The following is a 27,365-nucleotide window of genomic DNA, read 5'->3' as shown; positions in this document are numbered from 1 at the left end:
CAGTATGTTCATGTATGTGACTCTTGCTGTTATGTGTTGCATGCTTTTCGTCCATTTTACTCTGTACCTTTTTCACACCAGTTGTATTTACTGAATAATTTTATTTCAGGTTTTCTTTTTTTACACACACTTTTTATCCAGAGAGGGAGACATGAAACTACTTGGACTGTGCTTCGACGATTTGGTTATGATGATGACCTGGATTTGACACCTGAATATTTATTCCCCTTGTATGTACCTTTGACTTCCTAACTGATTTCACTTGCCAAGCATTGTAAAATTTCATTAAGCACATTGGTAGGTAGGCTTTGAGCTGCTCAGGAAAAATACAGATTTATAGAGAAGTTTATAGTAGGGTTTCTCAACATCATTTTGGACAAGATAATTATTGTAGAGTCTGTCCCATTACAGGATGTTTCATATATCCTTACATGACAATAGCACCTCTCCCCTCTCGCCCCCATCCTGACTATTGAAAATGTCTCTGGATATTGCCGGATGTTTAGGAGCAAAATCATCCCCAGGTGAGTCACTGATTTATAGCATAGCTCAAACTTTCCCTCCTCCTCTTATGAAGAACACAAGTATCTTTTTAAATTTATTTTGCTGAGGAAGTGAATAGAAGATGTTAGACAAATTTGTTTTTTGAAGTTAAATTATAAAGAAAAAGAAAAAAGAAATAATAAATTTTTTTTTAAAGATTTATTTATTTATGCATACAAGAGCTGGGGTAGAGGCCAGAGGTGCGGGGGCATGAGAGGAATCACCAGAGACAGAGTGGGGAACAGAATAGGCAGACTGACTGAAGTACACTGCTGAGGGGAGCAGCGGGCAAGTCAGGAGAGGTCTGCTGTGCAATGTGGGTAGCTCCATAGCTGGGGATCGAACTCATGCTGCTACAGATAACTTCATAGGTTGTGTTTTAACCCTTTGCACTACCAGGGAGGCCCAGAAATTATAAATATATTGGTTCACACTTTTATTTTTATGAATTCTATATCCTGTTCTTACCCTTGGATAAAAAGCTTTTTTCCTAAATAACCAATCTATTTGTAGTTATTTTCCTTTAGATAATGCTGTTTAAGAACTGTTTAATATCAGATGGTGTCACTTACATGTATAATATAGAAAAACCAAACAAAGGGTCAGACAAAGACAAATTTTAAAATCAACCCTTAAAAACTGACCATAGATCTAAGATTTTCAAAGGGGGAGGGGTGAGGAAGGGGATGGTAGAATACAGTGGACTATGGTGGAGGAGTGCTCTGGTTACTACATCGAAGGAGGGAAATTCTGTACTCAAAATGCTAGCAAGGATGTCAAACAATGGTACTTCATTAATAATTTTTTTAAAAAGATGGCCCCAGTGTCAACCTGAAACAGCCTGCCTTGCCAGAGAATGAATCCACCCCAAGGAAGTGGGCTTTTCAGGGAAGTGACTTCCTGAGATCTGGCCTTTGAGGCTTCAACCTTTCTTTTTCACCCTTTTATTGGTATATTCTCTTCATGTTGTCCTTTTTTATTTTAGTATAGAACCTCAGTCTGTAAGGGTGCAGAATGACTTTGTTGTTTTTTTCTTCCCCATTATTCTTTTTTGCTTGGATTTTTTTTTTTAAACAAAGGCGGAAGGGATCTTTTTTTTTTTTTTTTTTTTTTTAAGATATATTTATTTATTTATTTATGCAAGCACTGGGTACAGTCAGAAGCACTGGAGGGTGAGAGAATTCGCCAGAGCGGAGAGTAGAACAGGCAGACCGACGAAGTACACTGCTGAGGGGAGCAGCGGGCGGCAGGAGAGGTCTGCAGGGCAGCTTTGCAACCCAGCACTCAACCACTGCGCCACCAGGGAGGCCCTTTGCTTGGATTCTTGACCCATTAATCACTTCTAAGTTGAAATGTACCTTGCCAAAGTTATTAAATTTTGGCTTGAGTAATTTCCCAGATTTTTCAGTAAATACATATTGAATGAATGGATTTTTCCCAGGACCTTATCATTGAATTTTCTCTTCTGTGCCATTTAGGCAGCTAAATAAATTTTATAGGAGGTTATTTTTATAGCCTACCAGTCATACATTATTTCCTCCTCCAGACTTTTGTCCATGTGTTTTCACTCTTCTCCCTACTTTTCCTGACTGAGCCTAATTGATGCCTCATATCCCTCAAGTCTCAGTTCAGGTAACAGTGTCCTCAGTAGTGCTGATACCCTTCTGCTACCAGGCCAGAGATGTTCCCTTTCATGTGGGTTCCCAGCATCCTTAGCGTACCCATGCTCAGCACTTGCCTCATTCTGTTGAGATAGCAAGGTTATCTGTTTGTGGTCAGTCTCCCATGTGGTTCCGTAGTGATAGAGAACGTCTCTTGGTTTTGCATCCCTAGTATACCTAACTCAGTGCATTTGATAAATGTTTATTGACCTGAATTTATGGTGGGTCAAAAAGATAAATCAGGCAGAAATAACATCTCTTCACGTAATTTTCAACTCATTACAATGTTGACATTGTGTAAAGCCCATAATTATGGCTTATGATTTGTAGAAAGAACACACCCATTATAATTTAATCAGTATTTGTAAAATTTTTGTTTTAGTCTGCCCTTCAGATATTTTTGAAAACTTTGTCACCTTGGAATGAGCATTATATTGACCCTTCAGAGTATGCCATACCACTCCAGTCTAATGGCACCAGTAAGGATATTCTATAAATCATGTCATCTAGCAAAAAGACTTTTTGCAGTTCTATATTCATTTCTTAAATGTTAATTTTTGATTAATGATTTATTTTACTCTTAAATTTTTTCATCAACAGACTGAAAATACCCCCTGATTGCACCACTGAATTAAATCATCATGCATATTTGTTTCTCCAAAGCACCTTTGACAAACATGACTTGGTAAGCTTTTAGTTGCAATTTTCTGTGACATATGGTGAAATGTTTTTCTGTGAATGTGTTAATTTCCTTTAGTGTTGGGGTGCTCATATCAAATAGTCAAAAATTGCTCAAACTCTCTTAAATTAGCAAAATAATTTATTTTTTAAATTTTTTCTCAAGTGAAAAAATAGTTTTTGATAGACTCAGGTTCTCTTATATAAATATAAGGAATTTTCTTGGTAAAATTTTGTTTTTAGAAACATGCTTTACTAGACTGTGGGCTTGTATGTTTAGGAATTATTTTTTTAGATATCTAAACATTATGTTTACTTCCTTGTGTATTTTCAGGATAGAGACTGTGCTTTGTCACCTGATGAACTTAAAGATTTGTTTAAAGTTTTTCCTTACATACCTTGGGGGCCTGATGTGAATAACACAGTTTGTACTAATGAGAGAGGCTGGATAACATACCAGGGGTTCCTTTCCCAGTGGACGTGAGTACAGAGTTCACCTCTTTCCTCTAGAGTTACAGCTGGTTTTAAAATTATGGTGCATTGTATTCATCATTTTACAAATTTGTCAGATCTTACAGAATGTTTCAGTCATCACTTACCTGTAAGCAGGATTTTTAGTCCTGCTGTTCTGTCTAAGATGAACTTTAGATATTCTATAAATTTGCCAGGAAGGGATGTGTTTAGTTTTGGATGATTTACAGGGAAACAGTAAAAAGTCTTACATCAAAACTGAATGAAATTTTAGTACTTTTTTGAGTAAAGGAGTTGGAATCATTGTTATTACATGTGATTCAGAATATGTGGAGGCATATTTTACTTGATACTGAGAACTTACTTTGAGATTTTCTGTATTGTCATTTTTAATACACTCTTAGATTTAGTGGGGGTTTATTCTACAGGTAGTTACAACATGATTGACATTGTATCTAGTCTGCTAAGGAAATCCTCTGGTCTTGCATAATGACATAATTACTTTGGTTTTGATGAGACTACCTTTCTCAACACTAAGATCTAGTGTTCTTTTAATCATAAGAATGACTAATTTCAAGTGCCTTTTAATTATCTTTGCACCTTTTGCAAACTTTTAAAGATTTAATTGTCATTAGATTCTCCAATAGCCAATGTTTGCAATACACTATGTAACTTGAGAAGCAAATAATACAATATTCCTGCTCTAGATTTTACCAACACTTACTGCTCATCTATATGGCCTTGCTCTCTCTGGGCAGATAGAGTAAATATAGGAATTTCCCTCCCACCGTATTGCATTTTTCTCCCTTTTGTCTCTGCTTCAAGAGTGGCACTGTAGGTCCAGACACTATGGAAAGCACTTTGGAGGTTCCTCAGAACACTAAAAATGGGTCTATCAGATGATCCAGTGATCCCACTCCTAGGAATATAACCACAGGACACAAAAACACTAATTCTAAAGAAAAACCTCCACTCCTATGTTTATTGCAGCACTGCTTACAATAGCCAAGATATGGAAACAACCCAAATGCCCCAAAATAGATGGATGGCTATGGAATATTACTCAGTGATCAAAAAGACAAACTCATGCCATTTGTGGCAATGTGGATGGAACTGGAAGTGATAATGCTAGCTGAAATTAGTGAGAAGGAAAAAGATAAATAACGGCTGGGCTCATTTACATGTAGAATATAGAGAAACCAAATGAAAGATCAAGAAAAAGTCAAAACTAGCAAGCTGTCTGAGCCTCCCCTGATGGCACAGCGGTTGAGCGCTGGGTTGCAAAGCTGCCCACAGCCTCTGTAGCGTCAGTTCAATACCCGGCGGCTGGGCGAGGGTTCCACATGGTGCACAGACCTCTCCTGCCGCCCGCTGCTCCCCTCAGCAGTGTACTTCGTCAGTCTGCCTGCTCTGCTCTCCCCTCTGGCTCTGGTGAATTCTCTCACCCTCCCGCGCTTTTGACTGTACCCAGTGCTTGTATAAATAAATAAATAAAGCCTTGTATTTAAAAAAAAGAGAAAAAAAACTAGCAAACTGTCATAGAACTGAGGCATACAGCAAAGGAAGGGGTGGGAAGGGGAGACAAAATGGGAGGGAAGAGCATAAGGGAATATGGTGATGGTTCACGGGTGATACGGTGGCAGAACTATGGGGACTACAATGATATAAGAAAAACATTTTAATTTAAAAAAGAATGGCAGTATAAGAGGAGAACCACAGTTGGATATTTGGGAAATTAAGTCTTTAAAAATGATCTGGGTCTTTTTGTGAAATTATTTAAACTTTTGGACTTTTTTTCGATAAATGTTTACTCAGGACATTCTCTTTTCCAGACTCACAACCTATTTAGATGTACAGCGGTGCCTGGAGTATCTGGGTTATCTAGGCTATTCAATACTGACTGAACAGGAGTCGCAAGCTTCAGCCATTACAGGTACAAATCTGAGTACTGTTCAGTTGATGATTAGAAATATTTTTTATGATTTCAGTTTCATGTATTAAAGAGTAAAAACAAATTCATCTTCATTAGTCTTCCATGTCTACACTTTTTATTTCCCTTTTGAGTTAAGATGCTCAATTTTGTTGTTTATCAAAAAAGAAAGTATGGGTTTACTTTTGTTTTACCCCTGAGTGTATCCTGCCAATGAAAGTCAGAAAGACTGTGGGTATTAAAAGCCTTTACTTTCTTTAGTTTAGCTTTCTTTAAATGTTAAAATAATGCCTACATTCTTTTCACAAATCTTTTCCCTTTGCAAAATAGGAGTGGCAGCTCTCCTGTCCACCTGTGACTATGCAGGTGCTCTCTTTTTCTTAATAAACCTGTCTTTTCAAAATGTAAAAAAATAAAACAATGCCTGTTAAACGTGATCCGGATATTGAACTAATTGTACATTTCTTGACTTTGTAACCATTTTCCACATTAATAAGTCTTTTGCAGATCTTGTAATAGTAACCAGGCTTTCTTGCCAAACAGTGTGCTCCCCTTCAAACCCATAGGTATAGGAATAACAAATTAGGGAACAATCGATTCAAAAGCTTCTTCCATCCTAATTGTGAGGGGAAATGCCATATCTTACAGGAAGCTTCAGGCAAGAAGGCCTATCTAAAATTCACAGAACAAGTACCCTTAAAGTGCTTATTAATCAATTATACAGCATTTAATTCAAATAATAAGAAACTAATGTACAAAGAATAAGAAACTAATTGCTAGACAGCTTGAGGTTCTTTCATACAGTACAATATTGTGGATATCCTTCTGTATAAATAAGTATACTTCTGTGTATCTTTAATATTAAATAATGTGTCATTATATAGATGTTCTATAACTTATTTAATTGTCCCATAATGATTGTATTTTTTGTCATCTTTTTAGCTTTTTTGCTACTATAAATCATGCCTCCAGTGAGCTTTGTTTGTTGTAGTCGAATCTTTGGGTCCAGCTTAAGGACTCTGTACCTCAGGAAGGGATAGATGCCCCACTGCTCTGCTGATACAGCTTTGTCTCCTGGCCTGCATCTTTTACTGATTTACATTTGAAAGGCCAGTTTACCACCAGAGTACAGATCCCTTTTCCATTTATAGATCCAAGAATAGCATCTTTTAGTTTGTAATTTGTTAGGGCAACTTATCACAGAGGGAAAAAAAACAAAAAACGGATATAATAGTTTATTATTCATTGTAATTTTCATTCACTTTTATCATTTTCCTTATGAAAATATGCTACTTATTTTTAGATGAAATAGTTATTTGGGTCCTAGAAGCTCACTTTACAGCCAACTTTCAACAGTGTATCTTTTCCACTGAGGCCTGTTGGTGTTATATCTAGTACTTTATTTATTTATTTATTTTAAAGATTTATTTATTATTTATACAAACACTGGGTACAGTCAGAAGCGCGGGAGGGTGAGAGAATTCACCAGAGCCAGAGCAGAGAGCAGAACAGGCAGAAGGACCGAAGTACACTGCTGAGGGGAGCAGCGGGCGGCAGGAGAGGTCTGCGCGCCTTGTGGGACCCTCCTCCGGTGGCCGGGGAGCAGCCGGGGATCGAACCGGTGCTGCAGAGGCTGCGGGCACATTCGCAACCCGGCACTCAACTGCTGTGCCACCGGGGAGGCCCTATATCTAGTACTTTAATTCACAAATCTCTTGTCATATAGTTTATCAAACACTTCATAAAAGTCATAAACAGCACCATCCTATTGTAAAAACAGTGAAACAGGCTGAGTGTGTCTAAGCGGTGCATAATTAGTTCTTTTTCTTTTTTCTTTTTTTTTTTTTAGTAACAAGAGATAAAAAGATAGACCTTCAGAAAAAACAAACTCAAAGAAATGTGTTCAGATGTAATGTAATAGGGATGAAAAACTGTGGAAAAAGTGGCGTTCTTCAGGCTCTTCTTGGAAGAAACTTAATGGTGAGAGTTCTCAGAAAATAGAACTTTAACAAATTTTTATAGTCACAAGTTACATAATTTTTCAGAGCTATCAACTATGATTATTAGAACTCTGATCTATGTATATTAGCAGAGTATTATTCAGGTATTGTTATATCTGAAGAATAACAATAATCTGTTGAATTGACTTTGTCTCATTGATATTAGCTAATATTTGTCCCTTTTTTTAAACTTTGTTTAGGTGGGGATTAAATGAATACACATTTGAAAGCACCTAATATAGATATTATCTTAAAGTAAATGTACAGTAAATATTTCAAATACTCAAATATTACTGATGCTCTAATTCTGACCACTTACTGCCTTGAGTAAGGAGATTGACTTATTACATAAGGAGAAAGGCTCCTTACAAGCCTCTTATCAGACCAAATTTTAGTATATTGAGAATTGCCAGTAGGTGGCTCTGGAATATGCCTTCAGCAATATTGTTTACTTCCTTTTCAGCTACTGCTTTCACTTTATGCAAAGCAAATGCATCTTTTCTCTTAGACCCTAAGAACTCGGAAACAAAAAAATAAGTATCCTCTTTGTACCAACAGAGAATACATAATATAGAGAGGAATACCCTTTTCGTTATGACATGCCCACTTATGTACACAAAGTATGTGCTTATGAAAACTGGTTGCTGTAATTTCTTATTGTAAATATTGAGATTTTTGGTTGTTTTCAGAGGCAGAAGAAAATTCGTGATGATCATAAATCCTACTATGCAATAAACACTGTTTATGTATATGGACAAGAGAAATACTTGTTGGTAAGAACTTCTCTGGCATATAAAGATTATAAATTTTTAGTACATTTTAAAATGGCTCTTTGAAAGCAGTTGCGTTTAATTTAATGGCTCTGTATAGAACTTTTGTGATTTTTTTTTCACTTGGTTTATTGATTGGGATTAATTGTAATTCTCTATCTCTGTGGTGATTACATGAGTATAGATAAAAAGTAAAAATTTGTGTGCATAATTATATGTTTTATACCACAATAAGAAAGTAATATGAAAGATATAACTCCCCTTTATTCTTTTCTCCATTCTTAGTTTTAAAAATTATATCTCTTCTGTTGACTAGAAATTAATATAGGTAGTATAGGTAGTTTGTAATCTGCATCAAGTTTTACCTGTTTTAGCACAGAGGAATATCGTTAATAAAGGTGTTAATCTAAAAAACAAATGAATGAGAGAAGGGTGTGACTGAAAAGATAGATGTAGAGAATGTATGTAAAGACTTTCTTTTTATATGCATCATTACATGTTAGCTTCTGTAGAAATTTAGTCACCATTTTTAATCCACTAAATCAAAAATTACTTGCTTAACTACACTTTCTACTTCTGAAAATGGTCTCAAGAGTTATGCTTAACTAGTATTTTTTTATTACAAAGTTAGATAGGAAGACATCATGACTTTATATTCAATATTATACTTAAGTTTCTCATTCTGGTTTTCATTTTACAAGTTGCATGATATCTCAGAATCGGAATTTCTAACTGAAGCTGAGATCATTTGTGATGTTGTGTGCCTGGTGTATGACGTCAGTAATCCCAAATCCTTTGAATACTGTGCCAGGATTTTTAAGGTTTGTGCTCTTTTTGGTCTTTAAGTTTAAATTTCATGGCGTTTAATGAAATTGAAATGGTTTTTCTAACCAGGGAAATGCAAGAAAATCATTCGGGGAGCTTTTAAAGATGCATGCATTTGTGTCCTATCCCATTCTAAGATGGTAGACATCTGACATCTGTATTTTTTTAAATATTTTCCCTCCACATATGACTGATTTGCAGTCTTTTTTTTTTTAAAGATTTGTTTATTTATTTATACAAGCACTGGGCACAGTCAGAAGCGCGGGAGGGTGAGAGAATTCACCAGAGCCAGAACGGGGAGCAGAGCAGGCAGAGGGACAGAAGTACACTGCTGAGGGGAGCAGCGGGCGGCAGGAGAGGTCTGCGCGCCATGCGGGACCCTCCTCAGGTGGCCGGGGAGCAGCCGGGGATGGAACCGGCACCGCAGAGGCTGACGGGCAGCTTCGCAACCCAGCGCTCAACCGCTGCGCCACCGGGGAGGCCCTGATTTGCAGTCTTGATTGAGAACCTCTACATTGCTGGAATGTCTTCTTGACTCTTAGTAATATATATGGATTATATTTTGCCTGTTACACCAAAAATAGTAATAACCAGAGAAGGGTCTCAGTCAGAGTTGAATAGTTATCAGTCACTTTGAAATTATCAACAAGATTCAATGGAAGTAAAGGAATTTATTCTAGCATTGTTTTTCATACCAAACAGACTGTAAATAATCCATTTGTCTAAAAATAGGAGGATGATTGACCAAATTAAGATGAAATAATCCAGCCACCATTTAAAATAATGGTCTTGGGCCTCCCCTGGTGGCACAGAGGTTGAGTGCTGGGCTGCGAAGCTGCCCGCAGCCTCTGCAGTACTGGTTCGATCCCCGGCCGCCAGCGAGAGTCCCACATGGCGCGACAGACCTCTCCTGCCGCACCTGCTGCTCCCTTCATCAGTGTGTTTCGTCAGTCTACCTGTTCTGTTCCCCACTCTGGCTCTGGTGAATTCTCTCATCCTCCCACGATTCTGACTGTACCCAGTGCTTATATAAATAAATAAATAAATAAATAAATAAATCTTTTTTTTTTTTTAAAAAAAGGTCTTGAATTCTGAAAACATGGAAGATTCAGTATTATATTTTTTTTTTAAAAGAATTTTTTTTTTTTTTTAAAGATTTATTTATTTATTTATACAAGCACTGGGTATAGTCAGAAGCGCGGGAGAGTGAGAGAATTCACCAGAGCCCGAGCAGGGAGCAGAGCAGGCAGAAGGACCTAAGTACACTGCTGAAGGGAGCAGCGGGCGGCAGGAGAGGTCCGCGCGCCATGTGGGACCCTCCTCCGGTGACCGGGGAGCAGCCGGGGATCGAACCGGAGCTGAAAAGCTGCTGGCAGCTTCGCAACCCAGCGCTCAACTGCTGCGCCACTGTGGAGGCCCATTCAGTATTATATTTTGAAATGCTTATGACCTTCATAATTGCAACTGTATAAATAAACATGTAAATGCTTAGGCTTAAGAACTAAGGTAATGTGAGAAAGTGAAAATAGAAAAATAGTCTGCTGGGTCTCCATGGTGGCGGAGGGGGTTAGGCACTGCACTATGAAGTAGTCAACAGCATCTGCAGCATGAGTTCAATCTCCAGCCTGCCAGAGAGAAACCCACATGGCAAGGCAGACCTCTCCTGTCCTGCCCGCTTCTCCCCTCAGCAGTGTATTTCAGTCAGTCTGCCTGTTCTGTTCCCTACTCTGTCTCTGGTGAGTCCTCTCACCACCCCCAACGCCTCTGGCCTGTACCCCAGCTCTTGTATGCATAAGTAAATAAATCTTTTTTTTAAAAAATAGTGTGCTAGGATAGAGGAGTTTAAGTGGATTTCTCTTTATTTCAGGTATTATGTCTTTTAGTGAAAAATACATTATTTTTCAAATTGTAGTGAATCTGAAAAATCAGTTTGTGTTATTATCATTGTTAGGAAAGTAGGAAACTAATGCTCGTCTCATTATGAGACTGATCTGAACTATCGCCAATCTTTGCTGCTTTGTTCCGTTGCATTTTGAAGCTAATTTGATGCTTTGCCTATCCAGAGAAAATTTTTAGTGCACGTTTAATAAAATTTGAACTTGTCATATTATGATCTCATTTTTTATTCCACAGCAACACTTTATGGACAGCAGAATACCTTGCTTAATCATAGCTGCAAAGTCAGACCTGCATGAAGTTAAACAAGAGTATAGTATTTCACCTACTGATTTCTGCAGGAAACACAAAATGCCTCCACCACAAGCCTTCACTTGCAATACTGCTGATGCACCCAGTAAAGATATCTTTGTTAAATTGACGACAATGGCCATGTACCCGTAAGTACTTGCTCTGCCATCGTGTTTATGTTGCATGGTTCATAACCACATTGCATGCCATTATTAGCCATGAGGGTGGAATCTTTGTCACATATAAGTTGTTCAGCAACAGAAAGAGACTTTGTAATGAGAAGGAGCAAATTTGAGCTGATACAAGTTTGGTTGGGTGATAGAAAGAAATTATTTAAACAGTGCTTCTGACAATATTGGTATTTTTTTGAGCAGGTTATAATTGTCTTAATGAGACTAGTACAAAGGAACTCAGCCCCTCACCCAGCATTAAAAAAAGTCTTGCCGCAATAAAATGGGATTGGCATCATGTTATTTCATACTTACAGGGCATTTCCATATGAACAAAAAGTTCATTTTAACATTTTTTTGGTTGATTAATCGACCTTGAATATGTGAAGGATTCTAAAACCTTTTATTTAATTGACATTTAAATATAGGTATTTTGAGTTCAGCATATAATGTCTTTAAGTTCTTTAAAAGGTAGATGTAATTGGAATTCCTACTATGTAAATGTTTTACATTAAGTGTTATGAACCACAATTTTATGTACATTTATTATATATCTACACATACATTTGCACAAGCACATAACTGTGGATATATTCATAGTGTATTAACTGCCTTAAAATTGCATGGTTCTTAATGGCATTCTCAAATACTATGTTTGTATAAATGCTGTTTCGTAACAAGGTAGTTTTTCAGGCAGTGCGTTTCTTAGAACTTTATAGTTTATTATGTTATCAGGTTAGTCTATAAATTATTTTTATTATGAAAACTACAATATAAAACAGTAATAGACATTGCTATAAATTGAGGTTTTTCAGAAAAGTATTAATTTGTACAGGTTTTTCAAGTCAGAGCTAATTTTACTGCTATTCCATTGACAAACTTTTTTTTTAAAATGCAGCACACCCTTGAAATCCTGTTTTTATTAGAAGAGAAGTCATTCCTATTACAATAAGATAAGCAAAACCATATTTATGTTTTACCTTTGCTTTAAAACTCTCATGTATGTTATCTACAGAGAGGATCATTACAGAGACAGACTCTCCCGAGACATGGGCAACACTGATAGAATAGAGAATTTGAGAAAAATCTGGGTCTTTCTAAAAACTGCTTTGTAAGTTACTTTTTCTTTATGACTTCTGTGGGAATTTGTTGACATTTTCTTACAGGATGACCAAATCTCCTCTCTTGCCATAATTAATATTTCATAATTATCCAGAAACGCACTGCTTGGTCAGGCTTACTGCCTAACTGTATATTATGGTTTTTGTTTTTGGTTTTTTTATTATGTGAATGTACTGTTTTAATTTTATAAATAATGGCAATTGTGTTTTAGATTTGCACCTTTAAAACGCTGTACTGCAATTCTTGTGTGTGTGTATGTGTGTGTGTGTGTATATGATAAATGTACATACATGGACACTTGTTTATATAGTCAATCCCAAACTACTTCTCATGAAGCATCTCCCTGTTGCTAAGCATACTTTGCATCCCTCCTTTTTGGTGGGTGGAGCCTGTGTATGTTGAAGAGTCAGATTCAATTTATAAAATAACAGATGGATTCCAGTATGACAGCTGCAGTGACTTATGTGATATGTTTATCACAAGTCAAGTTTTAAAAAAGGAATGTCTTGAGCCAATATGATGAGTTTTTTTAAAAAATTAATCCTTGTTTTTCTTCATGTTGGGAATTAGGCCTTATTGGTATGCTGCTAATCTCCACAACCATGTCACCTTATGCTGTGGTGTCACCAGATCTCACAAGCTAAGCCAAGTCAGATTGGGTCACTTCTTTGAGAAGCCTCTAAAAAAATGTTCAGGTGTTAAAGGAAGTGATGGCATTGATTCATCAGGTGGCGCCCTTCTGAGTTGGTTCTGCGCTAGTAGCTCTTCAGGGGTGGTGTGATGGCTTTGTATATCTGAGTGGCTCTGACCACTGAGCAGTCATTGGAGACCCCCTATTTTTGTTGTTAGGGTGAAGGTGAGGTGGGTGGCCCCATGTGTCTTTAACAACTAGAACAACTCCACTCAACCAGAAAGGAGTCAGAAAGCCTCCCTAAATTTCTCACCTGATATCAATTGGATCCATTGTTGATGATTTTTACGTCCTTACCCAGAGCTTCCATACAATCATACTTAGCTGCTGTGTTTTAGTAGCAGATAAAATTGTATTTTGTTCCAGTGGAAATTTATGAAGCACTTTGATTTCCTTTGGGAGCCAGGGTGCTTGATGAATTAAAGACGATGTTGTTCATATCTTCTCAGGGTTGAATATACTCGTCTTTTATTCTTTTGTGTATTTGTCACTCTTCTCCTTCCTGGTTTTCAGGCATGTGTGTGTGCTGAGGGAGGAGGAGGGAATGGCATTTAAATGCTAGTAAACTTTGTCCTTTTGATGGGTGCTATGGCTTACTCAGTTTTTCTTTTTTATTAATTTAGATGAGGGTGCCATCTATTGCTGTGCATATTTATTCCACTAAAACTCTTGTGATGATAATTCCATCCCCCCTCCAAAAAAAAAAAAAAAAAAAGCAAAAGCGTTAGCTAATTTTCCTTAGATTTTCTATAGGGAGGGAGGAGGGAGCTATTGCTTTTTATTACATTTTTGGTAAATGTGGAATTCTGCACAACTTTAGCATGCCCCACAGTATCCTTTTCCTTAGTGTTGCTTATGCCTAAATCTTTTTTTTTAAGTTGGCACACCCTGACTTGTGCCATATTTGTAAGTAAGAACTCAACGCCTGTCCTTCTGTGTGTTTTCGCAGCCATGCCCGGTTACGCTGTATGTGCACCTGCAACAGGTGTACATTTTGCATCTGTCAGAACTTCCTCAACTCAGACTTGCTGCAATCTGTAAAGAACAAAATCTTCACTGCAGTTCTTAACAGGTTCTTAACTTTATTTACTGGGTACCAGGCATTCTGTTAAAATACAAAAGAAAAAAGTGGATAACTATTATACAGATACTATAAAGACAACAAGCTGACCAATACCCAACTAACTTCCACTAAAATTCTCACTATGGTGACAGTGTTTAGTTTTGGAATCATCCTAGAGTTTTTTAATTTAATAGATATATTTAGGGAACTATAAAATAACATTTTGGATCTTTTTCCTTAAGGAAGTTGAAGTACCTCATTTTAGAGAATAGTATGTGTTGGGAAGATTAAAATCTTTTGGCTGCGTTATAGAAATAAACAAGGATTTGTCATATAGTAAGGAAAAGACATTGATCCCAAATGTTATGTAGTACTCAACTTACATTTAAATCAACTTATGGAAACCATATTGATGTGAGCAATATTTTGGGTTTGAAATTTTCCTGTATTATTGGAATCCCCTTCTAATCATGATTTACTTTTATTTTTAAGTACCTGGAATGTTTTTTGAAGGAACATGGTTTCTAGAAATGAGTATAACAGCTACCTTTAAGGACTTAAAGAAATACATAAAAGAAAAGATCTGTTGTTCTAGTTTTTGAGGTCTTTATAATAGAGTCCAAAACATGAAATATCCCTAGAAAGTAGTAGGTTTTTCTAAAAAAGAAAGAAAAACAAAACAAAAAAAAAACCCTCAAAACAATGAACTCGGAAGGTTATGTTCTTATTCTGGTCATGCTTCCTTTGTTCAAATTGATTTTATATTTTGTGAGCACTTGATTTAATGTAAAATTCAATGTGTCTAAGGATGAATTGGGTTTTTTAAATCATTCAGATGTCAGTGGAAGCTGAGCTTGATTAAGACAAATGATCAGGTTCTGTAATAAATTTTGAGTACAGCTGGGTCAGTTATTTGGCTTGCTATTGGTCTGTCTCCAAGGGTGAGGCGCTGACTACCAAGTGAGTAGGATATTTTATGTTTACCAGATATATAGTAGAGAACGCTATAAAAAAATGAGACTCTTAGGTGAATCAGAAACTTTGAAGGCATTCCAGAAGAGTTTCAGTGATGTTTTGAGCAACATGCTCTGGAATAAGAATGCAGACATTTAAGGTGACTGCTTTGAAGGAATCACCATACTCACTTGGTGGTAAAGTTCTACCTCTATTCTTTGACCGACATTTTATAAAACAGGAACACAGACAGATATTCTCATGATGACTGCCTGAGAAAGTGCAAGACTAGTTTAAACTAAACAAGATTTAGGAGCTTTGGTATTGGAAATGTTAGAGCTGGGTGAGATCCTGGAATTCAGCCTGCTAACCTCCCATTAGAATGCCTTCCTGCAAGCCTTCCTGAAAGTGCTGTTTATCTGCTCATGGCTTTCCTCATTGGAGAGGGTTTTTGCTCTTGCTTTTTATTATTTTTTAACTAAAATGATTTCCCTATAACTTTCTCTCCTTTAGTTTTAGTTCTGCCCTTTAGAACAACACACGACTATTCTACTCCCTCTTCAACATAGCAATCCTTCAGACATTTGAAGACGGCCATCATGTCTTCCCTAATTTTCTCTTCTCCAGGTAGAACATCCCCATTTCTTTCAGCCTGTTCTTAAATTAGATGGTTTAGTAACCTCACCTTTCCTGGTTGTCCTCATCTGTTAGCCCCTTAGGGTTTCAGAGTACCTCTTTAAAGGTACCACTGATAATGGAGAACAGTGCTCCCAGGTGTGATCTGCCTAGTCCAGCACAGTGGGCTGTCATGTTCCACAGTTAGGGCAGCACCTGCCCACAGCATGTAAACTTTTTAGCAGCCCACTCCACTAATGATGCATATTAATCTTGGGGTTAATTGAAATCAGATATTTTTTATTTGCAGTCTGTTAAGGCAGTGACCCCTTCTCTCTAGTTGTGTATTTGACAGTTTAGTTGACTCTTTAATACAAATACTTATGTATCTTTTTCAATTGTCATATTCTTCCTTTTGATCCATTTGTTCTAGCTCAGTCATTTCAAACATTATTTCTGTCATTTGTCCCATTGGTATCTCTTTCAGCACAATGTTACTTGCAAATTTGGTAGATAGGTCTTTACCTTTCAAGTTAATTGATTAAAAAAAACGTTAATTTCCCTGAAATTAGAAAACGCTAAATAAAGTGAGTAAGCCCTTCATACTCCACTAGAGAACTCTTTCCCAGTGACACAGGTTCAGAATTCTTCAAGAAAGATTATTCTGTCAATTAAAAATATTTCATTACGCAGCCCATATTTTCTTATCTTACAGGAGATTTCATGGAGGGCTTTTTGAAATCAGTATATAACTTGTGCCACATTCCTCTGTTCTACCAACATAATAATTTTATCTAAATAGGAAGTGACATCTATTTGTTATCTTATTCATAGTGAATCTGCCTTGGCTACTAATATTGCTTATTATAAACCATCAGTTTTATTTATTCTGAAAGCTCTTGATTATCCATAAATTGTCTGCATCTTTAGTGACAGTTTTATTCTTAGGTTGGTTTAGTTGCTCTGTGCTCACTCATAGTAAATTAGTCTGTACAATAATCCTTGAAGAGAAATTACTACATGTTATCATATGTATAAGCTTGAAGTAATTTAATGGTAATGTCAGCATACATCACTGACATCTGGTAATCAAGAGTGGAAAGAATGAAAAAGATGAGGAAAACCAATGTGCCTTTCAAAGAGCTTCTTCCTCTTTCCTGTTAGTATTTTAATAATTTATTTTAAAGAAGTACAGTGGAAACAGAGGAATTTCTGATGAAGTTTCTTCTAGCTTATAAAAGGATGTGGATAAGAGAGGTGGGTGTAGGAGCCTAAAGCCTAAGTGCCTATGGGATCTGGAAGAATGAGGGTGACCAGATAAAAAATAAGAAGGGATTCTGACTGGCCCAGGCTTAAAGAAACAGCCACCATTCAGCTCTGGCCATTTGTTGTCCAGGCCTGGTATAGCCATGTCTTCCGGTTGATGAGCCACTAGAATTCATTGGTTTTATATGAAATTTCCTGTTATTTAAATAATGGCAATTAAATTTAAATAATTTTACATTTTAAGCTAATCAGAATAAATAGTGTGTTTACAGGCTACTAGTTTGCAACCTCAGTTGCAACCTCACAGCCTAGAGTTGTGAAAATGCAGGTGTGGGGAAATATAAGGAATGAAAATATCTTTTATTTATCCCCTACTCCCAAATTTACTCCTCATGAAAAATTTATAAAAGTTACAGGGTAACAGGCAAGAATGGAATCACCTTTCTTTACTCTTTCTCAGGTTTTGGCACCGTTGGTGGCTGGTCACTGCAGCTATATCTTAAGGTTATATAAGTAGAAAAGGAATTGGTTGAGCAAAAGTCATTTGAGAATTTTCACTCTAGTTTAGTAAGAGAGGAGTCTCACTCAGCACTATATCTGATGTTTTTAGAAATCTGCCTGGTATTTGATTTAGAACTGTGAAAGGGCAGTTTTAAATTTTTTATTTAAGCAAAAAGCTTCATTAAGTGTCTGCAAAGAAATTAATATACAAACATTGATACGTGTATGTTGGTCTCAAATTAGTGCATTGTTTAGTGTGCTTGTAAAACTTTTGGTCAAAGAAATTGAAATTACTTCCAGAAGTAATTCTGGTTTGAGGCTACATTCTCCCCTTTGCTCATTATACCCCTTACTTTGATGTATTCATTCAATTCCTTGATTTAAGTACCTGCTTTAGGTAGCATCCTCCAGTTAACTGGGGCAAAATAAGATGAAATGGATGTAGATCTTCCATTAAGTGTCTTTCTAAGTATTATGTTGTTAATTTTTTTTAAATGTTGGCTATAGTCTCAGTAACCTTAGTCCCTCATGCTCAAAAAGTACTATAATTTATGATCATAAGAGGATGGAAGCCTAGTGAATTAATTTGTAATAAGACAGTTTCAACATATTTCATTTTTGAAAAGGTCCTTTTCCTTAACTATCTGTTTTTAACCAGAAAAGATGTCTTTTTTAAGTTTATTTACAGACACTATATGTTTGAAGTAAAAAGTAGTGATAAATTTTTTTCTTTCCAATTGAATGTATATAGATTTCAACATAAGAGACTTACATATCTGACATGTAACACTGTTCTTTGGTAATTATGATCTCACTCTTCTGATCTGGACAGTTTTTGTTTTTCTTTAGAATAATTTACAAGTTACTATTTTAATTTAAATACATTTGGAAGATGATTAACTTGTGATCAGATGACTTTAACTTGGGGGGTTACTTTGATTTCAAATAGTGTAATGAAATAGTGTAGTGGTACTTGGGAAAAAATGCCACATGATTATATTTTAAATTTTAAGTATCTGTTTAAATCTGGAAGTGTTAAAATGATTAGAGAGGAGTGAGCTTGATTGTTGGTTTGAACTACCCAGGATTTTTATTAAATACTTAAATTTCTCACTTCAAAACACACTTTCTTTGCATAAGGATGCTGTAATACTGTAGTGTGGTATGAAATTTGTCCTTTCCTTCAGTTGTTCATTTTCATTTGTTTATCTGTGGCCCTTAGTCATTTTTTTAAATTCCTCTAAATCCCTTCCCATCTAGATTTCTGTGTATAATCTTCCCACTTCTCCTAACCTATAATTTAACCAGTTATTTATTTTACAATTTTATTATTTTGGTGTGATTTTCTTTGATGTAAATAATTTGATTTTAGGATTTCTTTCATCCTATTTTATTATTAGCATAAGACATATAAACTGTGTTGCTTCTTAAGTTGGTGCAGCATTTTACTTTAGCATGGTTCATATTGAGTATTTATAGGGACCCAAATATATGGTGGACAATCACAGAGCCATTGTTTTTTTTTTTACACTATTTTTATGTTTTTTTTACATTGGTTGTATGTGACGTTTCTTTTAGTCATTTGTTAATGACTTAACTTCATTCACTCATTTAGCCTTAATAGATCACATAAAATCCTCTTTTATATAGTTTAAAATCATGTTGCTTTTTTTAATATACTTAATAAAATCCTTGAGGGAGGATTTTATCATTGTCAGACCAAAATGAACTGCTTTTTCATAGGCTTGCCTTACAAAAAGGATAGTTTCCCAGATATCTTATTATTATAGAGATCCTGTAAGAATTCTACATATTCATAGGATATTATGTATTAGTTAAGTACTGTGTCAGAGGAAGTTCATCCTTTGTTTCATTTCATATGAAACTTGTGTTTGTTTGACTGAAGGTCCTTATAAGGCTTTTCTTTGAGTTTAAATACATAGTAATATACTTAAAATTACACAAGAGCTTGTGTTATACATTTTCATTAAGCTGATTATAATTTAAAAATGTTTTGGTTAGTATATTGAAGAACACAACAAGGTGGAATTTGTCTATTCTATTCCTTAAGTATTAGTCCTAACATATGGATAATGGAGTATTTCCCATGTATCTGCCATCATCTAAGTTTTGATTCTTTTAATGTTTGATGAAACTTGGTGACATTAATACACACCTTTGTCCTTTTCCAAAGTATGTCCTATTTAGGCATGCTCGGTTAACAGTGTTCTTATGATTTGTTTTGCATTCATCTTTTTTTTTTTTAAAGGTTTTTGTTTTTTTTTTTACATTTTATTTTATTTTATTTATTTATTTGTACAAGCACTGGGTACAGTCAGAAGCCTGGAGGGTGAAAGAATTCACCAGAGCCAGAGCGGGGAGCAGAGCAGGCAGACTGATGAAATACACTGCTGAGGGGAGCAGCGGGCGTGGCAGGAGAGGTCTGTGCACCATGTGGGACCCTCCTCCAGTGGCCGGGGAGCAGCCGGGGATCGAACCGGCGCCTCAGAGGCCGCAGGCAGCTTCGCAACCCAGCGCTCAACCACTGCGCCACCGGGGAGGCCCTTGCATTCATCTTTGTTGGACACTATGTTTTGATTTCTTAACCTATTTTGAGCAATATTTTACTAAAATATTCCCTACTTACTAGGTCAAATAGAATTGCCATTATTAAAATTGTTAGCAGTAACAGCATTATTATTAAAAATAATATTTTAAAATACTTCACCAGGCAGAAATATTGAAAGGATGAAAGCAGGGAGGTTTAGAAGACAAAGTAAATTTTTTTTTTAAGATTTATTTATTTATTTATTTATTTATTTATACAAGCACTGGGTACAGTCAGAAGCCGGGGAGGGTAAGAGAATTCACCAGAGCCAGAGCGGGGAGCAGAACAGGCAGAAGGACCGAAGTACACTGCTGAGGGGAGCAGCGGGCGGCAGGAGAGGTCTGCACGCCATGTGGGACCCTCGCTGTTGGCCGGGGATCGAACCAGTGCTGCAGAGGCTGCAGGCAGCTTCGCAGCCCAGCGCTCCACCACTGCGCCACCAGGGGAGGCCCCAAAGTAAAATATTTTTAAACAGAAAACTTAAATACAATTTTGATGACCTCAGTTTAATTTTCAACCTTAGATCTATGTTTGCAAATAGGAAAAAGCTATATGTGATATGAACACTAGTAACTTTAGGTATTTTATTATAGTTAAATAGGCTATTTCAAAATATTAACGTAAAAATTTATATCTGAAATACATATATGGATAGAATTGTAAAGCTATAAGCATTCATATTCATAATTTTGTATACCTGTGAGGTGTTTGGAAAGGATAAAATGGTGAAATGAGAAGAATAAAAAAAATAGGAATTTCAAATTTGTTTCAAAGAAGTTGTACAAGAGGAGTAATTGAATTGAGTGGAACTACTTTTCCTACAGTCTCTTAGCTTTGCTGCTTTTGATTATGTTCTACTGAACTTATCTTTCCTTTGTATAATAGGCTGTAATTTAAGCCAAGGTTAATTGATACTTGGACATTTCTGAATTCTCCCCCTTTCTCAAATCCTAATATTTACAAACTTTTAGGTCTCTGTAGTATAATTAATTTATCCCTGCTATAAAGCCCTATATAGGTTATGAACAGTAGTATTAAAAATACCCTATTTCGGATTAACTAGAATTTCAGTGAGTCCTTTAGAATTTGATTATTTTATGTTTCTAAATATTGTATTTGGTGATATTTCCTTTATTGATTATTGGGTAAATACACTGAATACATAAAAAGATTTTAGTTCATCTTTTTTAGAGTCATCATAAATTGCAGAGTTAATCAAAACCTTCCTAGAATGCCTTCTTTAAGGCATTCTGTGCAGAGATACATAGGAATTTTGTTAAAGGCCCTGTTACAGACCTTGCATGATTGTTTACACAAGTAGCTGTTAATTTAATTCTTTATTGCCTGAATTTGGGGACATTTCTTATTTTTACCTTATTAAGTAGCAGCCTTAATAAGACTCAAGTCCAAACATGTTGTTCAACTTCCACCTATATCAAGAAGCACTTGTCATCTGATAGATATATGGGCCCTCAGTACTTTTTAAGCCAAAAAGCCGGTATCCCACACTCATGAATTTTCTCCCTAAGAATGTAAAAGCACTGACAAGCTTCAAATGATTAATTAAGGTGATATTTCAGCATTTAGTCATTATTTCTTATGTTCTCAAAAGAATACTGCTGAGCTAAACTGTTTTAATCCACATAGATAAGAAAATGTGTTTCTAGTATAGCAGTTTATATTATTAAAAAGAACCTTTAGGGCCTCCCTGGTGGCGCAGGGGTTAAGACAGCACTATGAAGCTATCCGCAGGCACTGCAGCAGCCACTGCAGCAACCACTAAAGCACGAGTTCAATCCCTGACCAGGGAGCTGACCCACATGGTGTAGCAGACCTCTCCTGTCTTGCCTACTGCTCCCCTCAGCAGTGTATTTCAGTACATAAGCCTGTTCTGTCTCTGGTGAATCCTCTCACCCCCTGTACCTCTGGCCTGTACCCCAGTTCTTGTATGCATAAATAAATCTTAAAATAAATAAATAAATAGAACCTTTATACATGCATACACACACACACACATACACACAACACCATAAAATTCTCTATCTTTGAAAAACTATCTTAAATATAGAGAAAAGTCTTATATAATACAGAAAGATATTCATCACTTTAGTTATAGTCAGCACTAGAGATAGCCTTGTCTAAAAGACAAGAACCACATTTTTAATTAGTTACCTTATGTGATAGGACTGTAGGTGATTTTTTTTCTTCCTGTTTTTCTTTATTTTCCACATCTTAGTGTGCATATACTACCTTAATAGTCAAAAGAAAAACTTTAAGGAGAAAAAGTATGAAATAAGATTATAATTTATTCTGAAATGATATTTTATGAGTCAGTTTGAAAAATACATTTTTGAATTTGTAAAATAATTATTTTGCTTGAGTTTAGAAATGAGTTCGGAAGCAGCTTTATGAGACTGTTAGTCTGCTTCTTCTTGAGACCTGAAGTGACAAACATGGCTCAGTTCTTAATACTCAGGGAATACAATTAATATTGCACTTACTCGCTGTTTAGGTGTTGTGAGCTAACAAAGCAATGATGGATGAATGTGCCAACCATTATAAATGCATTCTCTTTTTTTAAATAGAGTCTGGTTAGTGCAGCTTTTTAAATGAACATGGTCAAAGCATAAAATAGTTCTCTAAATAGTTTCCACCAAAAAAAAAAAAAGTGTCTTAAACAACCTGTAACACTAATGGAGCCATTGAAATAAATTTTGAGTTAATAGTTACCATGTTTTTAATTAGCTATATTTTGAGCATGTTGTTTCTCATAAATATGAACTGTTTTACCTATTGAAGGCTATAGCTTGGGGAAAACAGTTAATAACTTAAAATGTAAAAGAAAACTAAGCAATAGAGTCAGCCAAAACGCATTTCATGAATGGTGGGACTTTCTTAAAATATAACAAAGGGAGCTATGTGGAAGATTCCATGGCTGAAGAATATGCAAAATAGTTTTGACTGATTTTAATATGGTTACAGCTAGCTTTAACCATAACCATTTTTCCCCATTGGAAAACTGAAATGTAAAAAAAAAAAAAAAAAAAAAAGGTATTCTCCATCAGTGAAGATGCATGAAACAGACTAAAATCGAAGCAAAAGCTCTAATGTACTTTTAGCCTGTGTTGGCACTTTAATTATATACATTTCTACTGACTTGGAGTTGTAAACTTGAAAACTCTCAACATATGTCCATGACCGTTTATGAGTTTGGGATGTTGGCCTCAATTTTTCACAGATGTATATTGTAGTTTTTAGTAGTTTTAAATTAGAAGCATCTGTAAACTTCATGACTAATAATTGTTAGCCTCCTATGGTCACCACATACTGTCAAGTACTGTTATGGTTTTGCTTTCAAGGGCTTCTGTTAGTGTTTTGGATATACCAAGACCAGCCTCTGCGGGATAGATAGAGAATTTTTGTAGCAGTCTTAGGTTTCCTTGCCTGGTACATGTGGCTTAAGAGTATATACTGATAGATTTTTTAAGTTTGGCAATTTGGTATAGAATATATTTGTTTTAAATAAAGAAAGCATGAGGTGCATCATATAGGGTAGCAACTCATAAATTATATGTGGGATATTTAATTGAGAGATGTTATTTTCAGTTCCCTTCTTTTTGTGAGCTCTGCTGTGAACTGCAAACTGTGTGCATGTGTATAAAAGGTTAAGAGCCCGGTTAGCTGAGTGGGGTGCCATGCTGTTAGCAGACGACGAAGGCAGTATTACTCACCAGGTGCACGCCGTCAGCTCTGTAGAAGATTCCATCTTCATGGAGTCATCCCATGGTCCACTTTTTCTTGAAGCCAGGTAACATTCCCCACAACTAGTGGGTTGACTTTGTTGGAGTTTTTCCAGTTGGAAAAACTAAAGCCACATATTCTCTCCCCTAACTCTAAAAAAAATAAAATTGCTTGTTGGAAGCACTAACTCACAAAGTGGGATGAACCTGTATTATCACTTTGCTTTGTAAAATAATAATTATGTAAGGAGTGATTAAAAAAAAAAGAACTGGGAAGGATAAGGATTCGGAGTGCTGTGTGTTGTTTGGACATAGTGATAAGCATGGAGCACTCTGGCTTTAGGAAACGTACAGATTGCATTTTCTGATAACTAATCTGACTGTTCACTCATTGACTATTACTGAGGCAAAGCAGTTTTGTACAGTTTACATTCTTGGCTCTTAACTCTTTTGCATATGTCAGTGTCTTGGTGTTTTAATGATGTCTAACTTGCTCCAGATCTGTTTGTTTAACTTAAGTCCTAAAATATTCTCTATAAGCTATGAATTCTGTAAGTTTTCTGTATCACTTCAATTGTGTTCACTTAACTAAAACTTCAGTGACACTTGAGTAAAATGTTCCAATCTTTGCTTTAAAGCTTTATCCTCTTCATGGTAAGCTGTCATACTTGAGACTCTTGAGGGTGCTTAGCAGTGTTATTAACTGAGCATGCTCACAAACTCAGTTTGTGGTACAGGCTGTCCCTGTTCTTGTCATGCATAATACAGCTTCTTTATGTCATTTACCTTCCAGTCCGTCATGTTCCATTATATCCTTTAGTTGATACCATTGTCACTGCTTGTCTGACTAACACCAAGGTTCGTTTTTTCATTTTGTTTCTTTCCTTGATCAGCAGTAACCAAATTAATACAAACTTGGTAAATCTTCCCCTATCCCTTTGGGCTTTTTTTGGTAAATTTTTATGGGACTCAGTATTTTCAAAGTTGACTTTAAGCGTTGCTCTTGGAAAAGTATTGTCACTTGTCACTTAACTGCTTACAAGATAGCTTTCAGTTCCTGGAGACAGGAGATTGTACATTAATTTCCATGATATTGACTCTCAAAATTGGGAGATCTCAGTCTTACTTCTCATTTTGAAGGACAGTGGTGGTATTTAAAAGTGGTAGGTTGATTTGTCTCTACTTCCCATATGAAGAAAATGCATAAAATTTTAGAGGTTGTTTACTCCCAAATACTAGCTAATCGTAAAGACATTTATCTTTATTAATGTCTGCATTATATCTGAAGCTAATGATTAAGCAGTGTATACTGATGGTTTTTAGTAACATTTCTGTATGCAATTAGCCTGACAAGTGTGCTAATACTTCCCTAAAAGTAGACTGTTATGTAACTGGTATTTTCATACAAATCATGTTTTAAACATTAATTATATTTTCTGACTACAGGCACGTGACACAAGCTGACCTCAAGAGCTCCACGTTTTGGCTTCGAGCAAGTTTTGGTGCTACTGTTTTTGCAGTTTTGGGCTTTGCTATGTACAAAGCATTATTGAAACAGCGATGATTAAAAAACCACTGGCCCTACCAAAAAACAAATACTTTTATGTACATTCTGAATGCTTTAAATTCTGCTAGAAATATTGAGATATTTATACATGCAGAGTTACTTTATTAATATTTGTAATTCATGCATAAGAGTATTTTAATGATAGTTATAACTGCAGTATTGGCTAGCATATGGAAAGAAAACAGCTTAACAGCCAAACTAAAATGGCTAAATTTCAGAGGCCAAAAGGGAACATTTTGTAAATAATGTACATATTCAGGCAAGATCTGGTCTCCCAAACTGAGTTCTAGAAATGTTTCTAGACGTTTCTACATGGTATTGTTAGTGCTCAGTTGGCTCACTCTCCTAGGTTTAAGTCAGCTCAGAGATTGTATTTACTCATGGATCACTTATTTATTTCACATTTACTCAGAATGATCCTTTGGGTTAAGTATGTGAGGCACAATTTGCCATTTTCTCTCCGTTTTTAAAAACAAATGAGTGTCAGCTTACCAACACAACTTTCTTTCAGTCATTTATGGTAGGCCAGCCTTTAAGCCATTGTATAGCTGAGTGTGAGGCTCTCTTTTAAGGGAGCAATAAGCTAAAGACAACTAGCAGAGGCATTACCTATGAGATTATGTTGCTTCCTTTGTCAATATGTTGAATTTTATAGCCCTTTCAATCAAATGAGAAAAATAATTTGTATATTATCAATGTTTAAATAAACTGTCACCATTACTACTATTGAAATTCTTCCCAAAGTGTAAATCATTCTATAATGACTGTGTCTATTATAGTCTATTACAATAAATGCATGTGTCATGAAGTATTCTATATCTGCCTAGGATAACCTAGAAGCAGCACTTTTTTTAATGGTAAAATAAATCTAATAATTATAAACTCATGATATACCTATTTTTTCCATCATCAACCTTTTCAAGTATTTAAATAAATAACTGCTGTGTACTGTGATCTTGAGTTTTTTTGTCTTACAAAGTAAATATTTCTGTATTGATGTGAATGAAATTCTCTGGTTTCTATCTTTTTTTTACCTTGTAAATTATTTTTTGTCTAAAAATATAATAGTACTTATTAGGAGAGAAGACAAGTACGATTTGTATGTATAAGAGGAAATCTATTCTTAGAAAAGATGAATTGTTTATCCCTTTACACCTAATTAATATAGTTTCTGCTATGATTCTCATTTGTTTTCTCCTTTAACATGAGTTGTTTTCCCCTTTTGCTCTTCTGAAGGGTCTTTTCTCTTAAGTTTGCACTCCTCGAGCAGCTAGTAGTGGCATAACTTACTAACTTGTAAAGTATTCTGTGTTATATTTGCTTGTGTGCTTTCCTGTTCCCCTCCCATTTTCATTCTGAATTTGAGGAAAAGGAAAAAGTAGCAAATATCTCAGCACTTCTCATTTTCTGAGTTTCCTATTTACCAAATAAATGTATCAGTTACACAGCTTCTAATGACAGTTAATTCTTTGCTTTCAAGTTCTTTCCTATTGAGACTAAAATATTTTAAATGAATATGCCCGATAGATTGTTGTTTTGTGAGAATTAGAAGAAAGAAGGTAGTTTGACAAGAATTTAAAGGTGGTGTGTTTATGTGTTTAGATTTTCTCTTACTCTTTTCATTTGAAGCTTGAGTTCTGTTTCACAAGTGGACAGAGCAGCAGTTGCCTTTTTTCTCGCTTGCTCTTCAGCATCGCCCTTGCCCAGCCTGGCAGTCTTCTCAGCTGCTGTCAGTCAGGGCAACCAGGTTAGCAAAGGGAAGGCTCATCTGTTTTCTTCTCTTTAACCTACAGGCATGCAGGGATGTTTTTCTTTATTTCACATCCAATTTAGGGAATAATAATGTGGGGAAATAGTGAATAAATACAATGCTCAACTTCTTCTGGCTTTTAGAATTTACTCAGAAGATGCAAGCTCTGCATATTGAGGAAAATGGGAACTTGAGGATTGAATGAAAACCTTTCCTTATGCACCAATTATATTTTCTTTTAAATGGACAATTC

At 35.8% G+C, this 27,365-nt stretch overlaps 1 protein-coding gene across 5 annotated transcripts in view; it reads left to right on the top strand.

The window, feature by feature from the left end:
• RHOT1 (ras homolog family member T1) overlaps positions 1–26,355 on the top strand; it is a 58,933-nt gene extending 32,578 nt beyond the window's left edge. For 2 of the 5 annotated variants that reach the window (XM_037495258.2, XM_054689820.1), the window contains exons 11-21: positions 110–230; positions 2,805–2,889; positions 3,217–3,362; positions 5,186–5,286; positions 7,133–7,263; positions 7,973–8,056; positions 8,755–8,874; positions 11,012–11,214; positions 12,251–12,346; positions 13,998–14,120; positions 25,242–26,355. In XM_037495258.2, coding sequence (XP_037351155.1) covers positions 110–230; positions 2,805–2,889; positions 3,217–3,362; positions 5,186–5,286; positions 7,133–7,263; positions 7,973–8,056; positions 8,755–8,874; positions 11,012–11,214; positions 12,251–12,346; positions 13,998–14,120; positions 25,242–25,359 — 1,328 coding nt within the window. In that variant the 3' untranslated portion in view covers positions 25,360–26,355. The remainder of the gene's footprint in view (positions 1–109; positions 231–2,804; positions 2,890–3,216; positions 3,363–5,185; positions 5,287–7,132; positions 7,264–7,972; positions 8,057–8,754; positions 8,875–11,011; positions 11,215–12,250; positions 12,347–13,997; positions 14,121–25,241) is intronic. The other 3 variants (XM_037495259.2, XM_037495260.2, XM_037495261.1) reach the window with 3 other exon arrangements.
• Positions 26,356–27,365: the final 1,010 nt, after the last annotated feature.

The sequence above is a fragment of the Talpa occidentalis genome, unplaced genomic scaffold (assembly GCF_014898055.3).
Source record: "Talpa occidentalis isolate TD23 unplaced genomic scaffold, MPIMG_talOcc4v2.1 talOcc4.7, whole genome shotgun sequence".
In the NCBI taxonomy this organism is placed as follows: Eukaryota; Metazoa; Chordata; class Mammalia; order Eulipotyphla; family Talpidae; genus Talpa; species Talpa occidentalis.
Note: the sequence above shows the minus strand (reverse complement) of the source record. Positions and strands in the feature narration are given on the sequence as shown.